The sequence below is a fragment of the Coregonus clupeaformis genome, unplaced genomic scaffold (genome assembly GCF_020615455.1).
Source record: "Coregonus clupeaformis isolate EN_2021a unplaced genomic scaffold, ASM2061545v1 scaf0128, whole genome shotgun sequence".
NCBI classification, from domain to species: domain Eukaryota; kingdom Metazoa; phylum Chordata; class Actinopteri; order Salmoniformes; family Salmonidae; genus Coregonus; species Coregonus clupeaformis.
Genome location: NW_025533583.1, coordinates 585,542 through 599,881, shown reverse-complemented (window position 1 = coordinate 599,881; position 14,340 = coordinate 585,542). Strand labels below are relative to the sequence as shown.

At 46.0% G+C, this 14,340-nt stretch overlaps 1 protein-coding gene across 1 annotated transcript in view; it reads left to right on the top strand.

The window, feature by feature from the left end:
• The window catches only part of LOC121576359 (choline/ethanolamine kinase-like), a 67,270-nt gene that overhangs the window by 34,728 nt on the left and 18,202 nt on the right, over positions 1 to 14,340 (top strand). Inside the window, exons 2-5 of the mRNA XM_041889444.1 lie at positions 276 to 384; positions 3,562 to 3,675; positions 4,374 to 4,507; positions 4,682 to 4,786. Coding sequence (XP_041745378.1) covers positions 276 to 384; positions 3,562 to 3,675; positions 4,374 to 4,507; positions 4,682 to 4,786 — 462 coding nt within the window. The remainder of the gene's footprint in view (positions 1 to 275; positions 385 to 3,561; positions 3,676 to 4,373; positions 4,508 to 4,681; positions 4,787 to 14,340) is intronic.

The window sequence follows — 14,340 nt, the reverse complement described above, 5'->3', positions numbered from 1 at the left end:
GTATTACTGTTTTCTCCCATCACTATTACCTACGTAATAATGCCTATCAACCAGCTGGAACAGTAATAATGGTCTGACTAGGCAGTATTTTAAATAGCTCTCTTTGAAACACACACACTAAAAATAATGTCACACTATCTGACATAACTTTATGATTATACTGTATTTTAATACTGTCTGCTCTACTCTGGCCACATTGGCACATATGAACGTGACAGTCCAATGTCATACCTCCCTCTCTCTCAATCTCTTGCTCTCTCTCTGTTTGTCTGCAGTGGTGGACTCAGTAATCTACTGTACATGTGCAGTCTGCCAGACCATGCCCACACTATTGGAGATGAACCTCGCAGGGTCCTGCTGCGAGTGTATGGGGCCATCCTACAGGTCAGCCACCTCGAGTCAAGCCCATCTTTATTTTCCCAGATGGCTAATGTAGTTTATCTAGCTAATGCCTAGGATTATCTTACCTCTGTCTTTTCACATTCAAATAACTGGCAATTTATAATCAGAATTAGAATCATCTTTATTCGCCAAGTACATTTACATGTACCAGGAGCTTGACCTGATGAATTGGTGCTCACCACAATAAACAGAATATTCCAAAATAATATATTAACGAAGAGTATTATAATAATAGAATGCCATTGCAGACGCGCTTATCCAAAGTGACTTAGTCATGATGCGTGCATACAATTTACACATGAGTAATCCTGGGAATCGAATACACTATCTTGGCATTGCAAGTGCCTGTCACGCCCTGACTCAGGGGACTCGTATATGTTGAGTCAGGGTGTGTATGTTCTATGTTGTGTATTTCTATGTTGGTGTTCTATTATGTGTAGATCTATGTTGGCCGGTGTGGTTCCCAATCAGAGGCAGCTGTAGCTCGTTGTCTCTGATTGGGGACAATACTTAGGCAGCCTATTGGCACTAGTGGGTTGTGGGATCTTGTTCCGTGTCGTGTCGTGTCGTGTTGCCTTGTGTTGCCTTGGACTTCACGGTTCGTTTTGTTTGTTATTTTGTTGTTGTGTTTTGATATTTAATAAACATATACGCATATCACGCTGCGCCTTGGTCTGACCCGTCTGTAAGCGAACGTGACAGAAGATCCCACCAAACGAGGACCAAGCAGCGTGTTCAGGAGCAAACGGCGGGAATTCAACAGGAGGTTACATTAGTAGATGTCCTCCTCGGTTGGGGGAGAATTACGGAGGAGGAGGCCGTCCGTTACCGGAAGGCGATGAAGGAGGATGCCCAGGTAGGAGAGGAGAAACGGCGCCAACAGTGCCGACGACAGAAGATCCCACCAGACCTGGACCAAGCAGTGTGCCGAGGAGGAGCAGAGAGGATGGACTTGGCAGGAGATGAGAGAGGATCTGACAAGAAAGAGGGAGGCCCTGATCAGGATGGAGAGGCAATTCCCCCCCCAAAAATTGGGGGAGCACACGGTGTGGACGACGAGGCAGCAGGAGGCCGCGACAGGGCGGATATGCTGGTTAGGAGAGGAGGCCACCAGATTACGGGGGCCATTGGTTCAGAGGGAGCAGAAGGAAGGTGTAGAGGCACGGCCAGAGGAGCTGGTTAGGCAGCAGAAGGAGCGGGGGTTAATAAAGGAACCCAGTCCCGCTCCTCGCACCAAGCAAGTGGTGCGTGTTGCCAGTCTGGTCCGGCCCGTTCCTGCTCCCCGCACTAAGCCAGTGGTGCGTGTTCCCAGTACGGCCCGGCCCATTCCTGCCCCTCGCACCAAGCCAGTGGTGCGCGTCGCCAGCCCGGCCCGGCCTGTTCCTGTCCCTCGTACCAATGCAGTGGTGCGCGTCGTTAGCCTGGTCCGGCCTGTTCCTGTCCCTCGCACCGAGCCAGTGGTGCGCATCGCCAGCCCGGTCCGGCCTGTTCCTGTCCCTCGCACCAAGCCAGTGGTGCGCGTCGCCAGCCAGGCCCGGCCTGTTCCTGTCCCTCGCACCAAGCCAGTGGTGCGTGTCGCCAGTCCGGCCCAGCCTGTTCCTGCTCCTCGCACCAAGCCAGTGGTGCATGTTCCTAGTCCGGTTCGGCCCGTGCCTGCTCCTCGCACCAGACCAGTGGTGAGTGTGTCCAGTCCGGCACGGCCCGTGCCCGTTCCACCGGTGCTTGGTCCGGCACCAGTCAGCAGCTCCAGTCCGGAGCCAGAGCAGTCCGCTCCACCAGTGCCTGATCCAGCTCCGGTAAGCTGCTCCAGTCCGGAGCCAGAGCAGTCCGCTCCACCGGTGCATGATCCAGCTCCGGTCAGCGGCTCCACTCCGGAGCCAGAGCAGTCCGCTCCACCGGGGTCCAGTCCATATCCGGTCAGCGGCTCCAGTCCGGAGCCTGAGCAGTCCGCTCCACCGGTGCCTGGTCCAGCTCCGGTCAGCGGTTCCAGTCCAGACCCAGACGTCAGCCCCTCTCCAGGTTCGGGGTCTCCCACACCAGGGTCCAGACAGGGCTTGGTACTTTGTGGGAGGAAGGAGAGGGGAAGCAGCGCGCCGAGGTCCAGACCAGACCAGGGGCGCAACAGGGAGGCGAAAAGTAAGAGGTCGTAACGCCCAGAGCCGGATCCGCCTCCGAGGCGGAATGCCCACCCGGCCCCTACCCTGTTATGTTTATGTTGCGCGGTCGGAGTCTGCACCTTTGGGGGGGGGGGGTACTGTCACGCCCTGACTCAGGGGACTCGTATATGTTGAGTCAGGGTGTGTATGTTCTATGTTGTGTATTTCTATGTTGGTGTTCTATTATGCGTAGATCTATGTTGGCCGGTGTGGTTCCCAATCAGAGGCAGCTGTAGCTCGTTGTCTCTGATTGGGGACCATACTTAGGCAGCCTATTGGCACTAGTGGGTTGTGGGATCTTGTTCCGTGTTAAGGTATGTTGTGTTGTGCTGCCTTGGACTTCACGTTTCGTTTTGTTTGTTATTTTGTCGTTGTGTTTTGATATTTAATAAACATGTACGCATATCACGCTGCGCCTTGGTCTGACCCGTCTGTAAGCAAACGTGACAGTGCCATGCTCTACCAACTGAACTACAGAGGGACACATAGTCATGTGCTCACATGAGCTAAGAATTGACACATAACATGAGCTAAGAATTTAAACATAATCCACATACAATATGCACACTATAGATCCACACAAGATCAGAAGTCCTGCATTGAGACTAGTCATTGGGAGACCTGACATTAGGTCATATAGACATTTCTTTGTCTGTTTTTCACAGATATTTGCTTTATGTACAAGAAAATGCACTGTGATGGGAAACGATTCATGACAGAAAGAGACATAGCATAGGCTAGACCTAACATCAAACATACAAATTAATGAATAAACAAAACAAAACACAAATTGACAGCTTAATGGCTTTTACACCTCCCTTCCCCATGACATAACTTGTACCCCCCCATATACTTAATATCACAGTCCCTGAACATCATCAGTCCTCATCAGTAGCCCATGAAATTAAACGCTTCAATGGTCTCTGATTTATCTCTTCTGTGTGTGTATGTGGTGCGTGCATGTGTGGTGTGTGTGTGTGTGTGTGCGTACATGTGTGAACAGGGAGTGGATTCTCTGGTCCTGGAGAGTGTGATGTTTGCCATCCTGGCGGAGAGAGCGCTGGGGCCACAGCTCTATGGAATCTTCCCTGAGGGACGCCTGGAACGGTACCTGCCGGTACGCACAAACACACACACACACACACAGAGGGAGAGAGAATAATAACATCTACAGAAAATATTGTAATAGCCAGACGTTGCAACTTATGCTGTGTGCAAGGTAGTCACACATTCTATTACTTAAACAGTAGCAGTTAGTTTAATGATGTGTAATATTAGTTTGGAGGCAAAAGAAACGCACACCTGTTTAGGCGAGCTGCTGGCTAACGGAGTAGAACACTTGAAAAAGAAAAGGAGAACCTCACTCTAGGATCTCAGATGCAATAATTTTATAACCAACGTTTCGACAGACAAGCTGTCTTCATCAGGGTAATATTAATGTTGTAATATTAGTTGCCACCTAAGCATCGCTATATTGATCAATCACTTTGAAATGGAAACCATTCATGAGTGCTTCCCAAATGCTTGATGTTGACGGGTCTTCTCTCTGACCATCACATTACATGTCCTTTCTTATATCCACTTTCTGGCAAAGTACCAAATAGCTTCGACATTTGCAAACTATCCGTTTCAACCATGACATTACCATGTGTTTGAAAGTATCTCTTCGGCAGTTTTTTATACTGGTCACACACACAAGCACTGGACGACAGGTGAGTGCCCCTTCTTGTTGCAGGAAAGTCCCATACAGGAAGGCTACATTTTGAAACAATGAATCTGAGTGTAAAGGCCTGTGCCTTTGTGCTTATCTCCCAGAGCAACCGTCTGCGTACAGAGCAGCTCTTTGTTCCGGAACTGTCCGCTGAGATCGCTTCAAAGATGGCCCGCTTCCACAGGATGGTCATGCCCTTTAACAAGGAACCCAAGTGGCTGTTTGGGACCATTGGCAGGTGAGGATAGGATAGGACTGCTCTCTCTCTAAGTCAAAGCCTACACCAAGTATTGACTGATGAGGAATGCTGTAGACAGTTGATGTATTGATTTGAGGTAACCGTTTGCAAGTAGTACTTTTCATCAGCGGTTTTCCACAATGTTTAATAATGCTCTGTCTGGTATTGTCTCAGGTACATGGATCAGGTGATGAACTTGAAGTTTGCCCGCGAGGCTCACATCAAGAAATACAACAAGCTTATTAAGTACGACCTCCCGGCAGAGCTGGAGAGTCTCCGGTAAGTCAGGAGATGCTGAGGAAAGGCTGGAACGGACAATGATGTGGCAGGGGAGATGTTAATAATAATATGTCATTTAGCAGACGCTTTTATCCAAAGCGACTTACAGTCATGCGTGCATACATTTTTTTGTGTATGGGTGGTCCCGGGGATCGAACCCACTACCCTGGCGTTACAAGCGCCGTGCTCTACCAGCTGAGCTACAGAGGACCACCCCATGTTGGGAATGTCTGGGAATGGCAAGGCTATGGGAGGAGAGGAGGTGGGAATGGCTGGGGAAATAATGCTATGGCAGTGGAGCTAAATGGAGAAAAAAAAACTGGAATGTTTAGGAAAGGCAGGAGCGTTAAGATATCCACATCACAATCGGGTTGGAACCAAAAAAAAATCAAATTGTTTCGTTCTGAATAGAAGCACTTTTTTTTTTTGTTCCGTTCTAGGGTTCCGACCAGCATAATAAAGTTCTGAACTGGTTCTAACCAGATAAAAGTACGGACATAGTTTTTACATTTCACTCCTTGAATTAGATATAGCAGCTTTCTATAGACCAGGCAAGCTAGTTCAAATCAAATCAAATCAAATTGTATTGGCCACATGCACCGAATACAACAGGTGCAGACATTACAGTGAAATGCTTACTTACAGCCCTTAACCAACAGTGCATTTATTTTAAATAAAAAAGTAAAATAAAACAACAACAAAAAAGTGTTGAGAAAAAAAAGAGCAGAAGTAAAATAAAATAACAGTAGGGAGGCTATATATACAGGGGGGTACCGGTGCAGAGTCAATGTGCGGGGGCACCGGCTAGTTGAGGTAGTTGAAGTAATATGTACATGTGGGTAGAGTTAAAGTGACTATGCATAAATAATTAACAGAGTAGCATGATTAGCTGTTCAGGAGTCTTATGGCTTGGGGGTAAAAGCTGTTGAGAAGTCTTTTGGACCTAGACTTGGCACTCCGGTACCGCTTGCCGTGCGGTAGCAGAGAGAACAGTCTATGACTAGGGTGGCTGGAGTCTTTGACAATTTTGAGGGCCTTCCTCTGACACCGCCTGGTATAGAGGTCCTGGATGGCAGCAAGCTTGGCCCCAGTGATGTACTGGGCCGTACGCACTACCCTCTGTAGTGCCTTGCGGTCGGAGGCCGAGCAGTTGCCATACCAGGCGGTGATGCAACCAGTCAGGATGCTCTCGATGGTGCAGCTGCAGAATTTTTTGAGGATCTGAGGACCCATGCCGAATCTTTTCAGTCTCCTGAGGGGGAATAGGCTTTGTCGTGCCCTCTTTACGACTGTCTTGGTGTGTTTGGACCATGATAGTTCGTTGGTGATGTGGACACCAAGGAACTTGAAGCTCTCAACCTGTTCCACTACAGCCCCGTCGATGAGAATGGGGGAGTGCTCAGTCCTCTTTTTTTCCCTGTAATCCACAATCATCTCCTTTGTCTTGGTCACGTTGAGGGAGAGGTTGTTATCCTGGCACCACACGGCCAGGTCTCTGACCTCCTCCCTATAGGCTGTCTCATCGTTGTCGGTGATCAGGCCTACCACTGTTGTGTCGTCGGCAAACTTAATGATGGTGTTAGAGTCGTGCCTGGCCATGCAGTCATGGGTGAACAGGGAGTACAGGAGGGGACTGAGCACGCACCCCTGAGGGGCCCCCGTGTTGAGGATCAGTGTGGCAGATGTGTTGTTACCTACCCTTACCACCTGGGGGCGGCCCGTCAGGAAGTCCAGGATCCAGTTGCAGAGGGAGGTGTTTAGTCCCAGGATCCTTAGCTTAGTGATGAGCTTTGAGGGCACTATGGTGTTGAATGCTGAGCTGTAGTCAATGAATAGCATTCTCAGGCAAGCTAGTTGTTTACATGCGTGATGGACGAACATGTGTAGAGCGTGAGAGGCGACTGAAATGTTGCGGTGGAGAGAGGGGTGGACATGGAGGAGGCTTGGCTTGCAGTGCTGCGCATCATGATATAACATGCATTTTAATGTGTTTAGGATATTAGTAGGCTTATCATTACTTTTTTACTGAATTACATAATTATATACTAGCTAGATACCTACAGAGGAACAGCTAATATGGAGGAACTTTTAACTGTGAGAGTTGGCTCACGCTGAGGTTAGCTCAACGTCCTGGACCAGAGATAGCTAACAAGCTTGTGTGTGCAGCGGCACTAGAATTCAAAACACTTCTTACCTTTTTGTAGTTAATAAATCCAATGTGAAACGTAATAACTATAGTATCCTTAAAGTGGAACTGACAGCATTTTAGCAACAGGAAATCTTACAAAAATCTGTTAAATATTATTTATTTTTTTTCCTTTTCTGACAAGCCAGCACTTAGATATGGTCATTTTTACATTTTCATACATTCTTAGAATGTTTGGGAATTACGTATACTACGGCATTTGTGAAAATTCTATTGTAATATAGAGTGGGAAAGCGGCCGTGCGTTTGGACAATTAATAGACCCTGCAGTAAATAAAACCTAATAAAAACATATGTCTTGTCCAGGACCTGCCATCATTCACTTCGGACTGGACTGTATGTTTACAGGCAGTTGCAACAACGTGACTTTAGAACATTAGAATGCATTCGGCAAACACCACAAAATACACTTGAATGGATTTCTGCAAATATGTAGCTAAATACCATGGGAGTCCTCTTTTTTGTCTTTTATTTTTTAATCTTTTTTTGCTGGGGGTAGATCAGCTTAATATTGCAGATAGATTGTAACTTCAATCAATTTAATTGTCTGCATCATTTCCAATCCCCCATGTTTTTTATATATATACTCCCCTTTATTACTTTTCAACCCCGCCATCCTTTCCCTACTTGGGGTAAATTAGTGAACAACAATGCCCAGGCCTCTACTTCCAGCCTATACTTACTATCTACACCTTATGGACACAGTCAATTTTACAATAATTCTATTTTATTTGTTTTTGCTCCTGAACTTCTTCTACTCTCAACCTCTCCGATCATTATCATGATGTCCATCCGGTTTGCTTCTATATGCCATATCTTTCTAACTGTGCTCTTTCCCAAAAGCTCCCAACATACAACCTATATACTTATTATGGACACAGTATGCTTACATTATTAGTTATCTTGTTATTATTTGTTATTAGTCCCATCCTTCAACTCCATTCAATACCTCCCATCTATCTCTTAACACCATCCATATAGGATTTCTATTTGCCATATACAGTGGGGAGAACAAGTATTTGATACACTGCCGATTTTGCAGGTTTTCCTACTTACAAAGCATGTAGAGGTCTTTAATTTGTATCATAGGTACACTTCAACTGTGAGAGACGGAATCTAAAACAAAAATCCAGAAAATCACATTGTATGATTTTTAAATAATTAATTTGCATTTTATTGCATGACATAAGTATTTGATCACCTACCAACCAGTAAGAATTCCGGCTCTCACAGACCAGTTAGTTTGTCTTTATGAAGCCCTCCTGTTCTCCACTCATTACCTGTATTAACTGCACCTGTTTGAACTCGTTATCTGTATAAAAGACACCTGTCCACACACGCAATCAAACAGACTCCAACCTCTCCACAATGGCCAAGACCAGAGAGCTGTGTAAGGACATCAGGGATAAAATTGTAGACCTGCACAAGGCTGGGATGGGCTACAGGACAATAGGCAAGCAGCTTGGTGAGAAGGCAACAACTGTTGCCGCAATTATTAGAAAATGGAACAAGTTCAAGATGACGGTCAATCACCCTCGGTCTGGGGCTCCATGCAAGATCTCACCTCGTGGGGCATCAATTATCATGAGGAAGGTGAGGGATTAGCAAAGAACTACACGGCAGGACCTGGTCAATGACCTGAAGAGAGCTGGGACCACAGTCTCAAAGAAACCCATTAGTAACACACTACGCCGTCATGGATTAAAATCCTGCAGCGCACGCAAGGTCCCCCTGCTCAAGCCAGCGCATGTCCAGGCCCGTCTGGAGTTTGCTAATGACCATCCGGATGATCCAGAGGAGGAATGGGAGAAGGTCATGTGGTCTGATGAGACAAAAATAGAGCTTTTTGGTCTAAAATCCACTCGCCGTGTTTGGAGGAAGAAGAAGGATGAGTACAACCCCAAGAACACCATCCCAACCGTGAAGCATGGAGGTGGAAACATCATTCTTTGGGGATGCTTTTCTGCAAAGGAGATAGGACGACTGCACCGTATTGAGGGGAGGATGGATGGGGCCATGTATCGCGAGATCTTGGCCAACAACCTCCTTCCCTCAGTAAGAGCATTGAAGATGGGTCGTGGCTGAGTCTTCCAGCATGACAACGACCCGAAACACACATCCAGGGCAACTAAGGAGTGGCTCCGTAAGAAGCATCTCAAGGTCCTGGAGTGGCCTAGCCAGTCTCCAGACCTGAACCCAATAGAACATCTTTGGAGGGAGCTGAAAGTCCGTATTGCCCAGCGACAGCCCCGAAACCTGAAGGATCTGGAGAAGGTCTGTATGGAGGAGTGGGCCAAAATCCCTGCTGCAGTGTGTGCAAACCTGGTCAAGACCTACAGGAAACGTATGATCTCTGTAATTGCAAACAAGGTTTCTGTACCAAATATTAAGTTCTACTTTTCTGATGTATCAAATACTTATGTCATGCAATAAAATACAAATTAATTACTTAAAAATCATACAATGTGATTTTCTGGATTTTTGTTTTAGATTCAGTCTCTCACAGTTGAAGTGTACCTATGATAAAAATTACAGACCTCTACATGCTTTGTAAGTAGGAAAATCGGCAGTGTATCAAATTCTTGTTCTCCCCACTATATATATATATATATATATATATATATATATATATATATATATATATATATATATATATATATATATATATATATATATATTGAACTATTTAAAAAAAATTATGCATATCCTATTTTCCATCATTATCAATTAATATACGTAATAATGTCGGCAGTTCATGCGTAGGATTTTAACATATAACCCGGATTGCCATTGTATTACATTTTATTTATTGACAAGCAATTATATCCTAGTAAATAATTCCCATGGTCCATCCCATACCAACAATGTGAGATTCGATTAATCTACTTAATCTATGTCAAGTCCTAGGTGATGGAGATCAGATCCACCCTCTTCACCTGAAACACAAACACTCTGATCTCCTGTTGTAACCATTTTCCCATGCATCTCCGTGCGGTCAGACCTTTGATTATTTTGTGCCACCTGGGCCACAATGATAAACTCCCTCTCTGATTGTCCGAGTGTGACCCCCTCCCCATGGGTTACTGCAGCCAGTGTTGCCAGCACTGCCACTACCTGGGTGGGGGTACCCCACCGGAATCCCCACCGCCTAGGTAAAAGGTCATCAAGGTTCTCATTAGCAGCTTTGAGAATTTCCTTGTATATAATGCTCTCCCATCAGGGGGCTCTGGCTTTGTAGGACCAACCCTGCCAGGCAGGCTCAGAATCTTGAGGGGGCGGTGCTGCTCAAGTAGGTCTCTGACCGCATTTATTTATCTGTTTAGGCTGCATACTCACAGCAGGTCCATAAAAGAGATGGGAACTTCTCTTTGGTGTATGGGTCGCTCAGGTGGGTGTCCAGGTTATAGGGTTAGGGATCTTTCCATCATGATAGGACAATAAAAAATTAGATTAGATGTATACTATATTTAAAAATGTATATCCCTCATCTACACAAAATTGAAAGCTCTCTCTCGCTACCCCTGCTCATAGACCCCCGTCGGCTCTGGGATATGCAACCATTTCCCCTCTCACTCACTTAACGCCGCACCTTTTCAAACACAAAAATGCACACCACATGGTTGACTGCGAAATAAATGGGCAGAGCGTGCAAACGCACCCACATCCACACCTGCCGCAAGGGGGAAAGGACGCCAGCGAGAACACAGGACCAACCACAACAACCATCCGCCAAAACAACAACCGCCCGCCAAAAAAGCCATGTTCTAATTATTTGTATTTAAAGATGTATTATTCTGCTTGTTATCTTTTCTTGTTATATATCGTTTTATCCTTTTATAAAATACTATACTTACTATAAATGGGAGTCCTCTTACATTTGGGAATTTTACAGTCCTATTGATCAAACAACCATAACAAGGTAGGCTATATTTCCCTATATGCACATCAACAAGAGCAACAACTAGCCAGAGCTAAAATCTAACAAAGGAACATTAGATAAACCCTCTCAAACTTTTTCAGCTAGTTGGCCGTCAAATTTTCACTGATAAACGATGGGGAATAGACTGCTCGTCCTTCTGCAGCTTGCCTGCCAATGCATGCGTTGTCCCAACCAAGCACCCAAGCTAACTGGCTAAATTTGGCTAGCTTGCTAGCTAGCTACTTCCAAACACAAATGAGAGAACACCTCATTGACCATTTTACGCGCCCTAGCAGAGCTGGTCAGGCTGTTTATAAACTCAGCAAAAAAAAGAAACGTCCTCTCACTGTCAACTGCGTTTATTTTCAGCAAACTTAACATGTGTAAATATTTGTATGAACAAGATTCAACAACTGAGACATAAACTGAACAAGTTCCACTGACATGTGACTAATAGAAATGGAATAATGTGTCCCTGAACAAAATTAAAAGTAACAGTCAGTATCTGGTGTGGCCACCAGCTGCATTAAGTACTGCAGTGCATCTCCTCCTCATGGACTGCACCATATTTGCCAGTTCTTGCTGTGAGATGTTATCCCACTCTTCCACCAAGGCACCTGCAAGTTCCCGGACATTTCTGGGGGGAATGGCCCCAGCCCTCACCCTCTGATCCAACAGGTCCCAGACATGCTTAATGGGATTGAGATCTGGGCTATTCGCTGGCCATGGCAGAACACTGACATTCCTGTCTTGCAGGAAATCACGCACAGAACGAGCAGTATGGCTGGTGGCATTGTCATGCTGGAGGGTCATGTCAGGATGAGCCTGCAGGAAGGGTACCACATGAGGGAGGACGATGTCTTCCCTGTAACGCACAGCATTGAGATTGCCTGCAATGACAACAAGCTCAGTCCGATGATGCTGTGACACACCGCCCCAGACCATGACGGACCCTCCACCTACAAATCGATCCTGCTCCAGAGCACAGGCCTCGATGTAACGCTCATTCCTTCGACAATGAACACGAATCCGACCATCACCCCTGGTGAGACAAAAACGTGACTCGTCAGTGAAGAGCACTTTTTTCCAGTCCTGTCTGGTCCAGCGACGGTGGGTTTGTGCCCATAGGCGACGTTGTTGCCGGTGATGTCTGGTGAGGACCTGCCTTCCAACAGGCCTACAAGCCCTCAGTCCAGCCTCTCTCAGCCTATTGCGGACAGTCTAAGCACTGATGGAGGGATTGTGCGTTCCTTGTGTAACTCGGGCAGTTGTTGTTGCCATCCTGTACCTGTCCCGCAGGTGTGATGTTCGGATGTACCGATCCTGTGCAGGTGTTGTTACACGTGGTCTGCAACTGCGAGGACGATCAGCTGTCCGTCCTGTCTCCCTGTAGCGCTGTCTTAGGCGTCTCACAGTACAAACATTGCAATTTATTGCCCTGGCCACATCTGCAGTCCTCATGCCTCCTTGCAGCACGCCTAAGGCATGTTCACGTAGATGAGTGGGGACCCTGGGCATCTTTCTTTTGGTGTTTTTCAGAGTCAGTAGAAAGGCCTCTTTAGTGTCCTAAGTTTTCATAACTGTGACCTTAATTGCCTACCGTCTGTAAGCTGTTAGTGTCTTGACGACCGTTCCACAGGTGCATGTTCATTAATTGTTTATGGTTCATTGAACAAGCATGGGAAACAGTGTTTAAACCCTTTACAATGAAGATCTGTGAAGGAATTTGGATTTTTACGAATTATATTTGAAAGACAGGGTCCTGAAAAAGGGATGTTTCTTTTTTTGCTGAGTTTATGTTATATAGAGCTTTCATGACTAACTATTACTTTTTTCGCCTGCGTTTATTGACACCGGTCAAATTCAGCGGGTCTTGCAAGTTTGTAAATTAATCAGTTATTCTGTGCTCTGGCACACTCAGACAAGAGTGCTCTGAAATCTGAGTAGGTAGCTAGCCAGAGTGAATTTGCTAACGCTAACTGGATAACCGTTGTTTCGCCTAGCTAGCTAGCAAAGCGTCTCACATTTCTTGCTAGCTAACCAAATGACACGTGCTTCTCTATCTGTGTAGCCACCAAAAAAAGATACGAGGGGAACAAGTCAGTCACTCACCCACTCCTCCAATGACATGATGTCCTCCTAGCAGCTAGTTAGCTACAGTGGGGAAAAAAAGTGTTTAGTCAGCCACCAATTGTGCAAGTTCTCCCACTTAAAAAGATGAGAGAGGCCTGTAATTTTCATCATAGGTACACGTCAACTATGACAGAAAAAATGAGAAAAGAAATCCAGAAAATCACATTGTAGGATTTTTAATGAATTTATTTGCAAATTATGGTGGAAAATAAGTATTTGGTCAATAACAAAAGTTTCTCAATACTTTGTTATATACCCTTTGTTGGCAATGACACAGGTCAATCGTTTTCTGTAAGTCTTCACAAGGTTTTCACACACTGTTGTTGGTATTTTGGCCCATTCCTCCATGTAGATCTCCTCTAGAGCAGTGATGTTTTGGGGCTGTCGCTGGGCAACACAGACTTTCAACTCCCTCCAAAGATTTTCAATGGGGTTGAGATCTGGAGACTGGCTAGACCACTCCAGGACCTTGAAATGCTTCTTACGAAGCCACTCCTTCGTTGCCCGGGCGGTGTGTTTGGGATCATTGTCATGCTGAAAGACCCAGCCACGTTTCATCTTCAATGCCCTTGCTGATGGAAGGAGGTTTTCACTCAAAATCTCACGATACATGGCCCCATTCATTCTTTCCTTTACACGGATCAGTCGTCCTGGTCCCTTTGCAGAAAAACAGCCCCAAAGCATGATGTTTCCACCCCCATGCTTCACAGTAGGTATGGTGTTCTTTGGATGCAACTCAGCATTCTTTGTCCTCCAAACACGACGAGTTGAGTTTTTACCAAAAAGTTCTATTTTGGTTTCATCTGACCATATGACATTCTCCCAATCCTCTTCTGGATCATCCAAATGCACTCTAGCAAACTTCAGACGGGCCTGGACATGTACTGGCTTAAGCAGGGGGACACGTCTGGCACTGCAGGATTTGAGTCACTGGCGGCGTAGTGTGTTACTGATGGTAGGCTTTGTTACTTTGGTCCCAGCTCTCTGCAGGTCATTCACTAGGTCCCCCGTGTGGTTCTGGGATTTTTGCTCACCGTTCTTGTGATCATTTTGACCCCACGGGGTGAGATCTTGCGTGGAGCCCCAGATCGAGGATGATTATCAGTGGTCTTGTATGTCTTCCATTTCCTAATAATTGCTCCCACAGTTGATTTCTTCAAACCAAGCTGCTTACCTATTGCAGATTCAGTCTTCCCAGCCTGGTGCAGGTCTACAATTTTGTTTCTGGTGTCCTTTGACAGCTCTTTGGTCTTGGCCATAGTGGAGTTTGGAGTGTGACTGTTTGAGGTTGTGGACA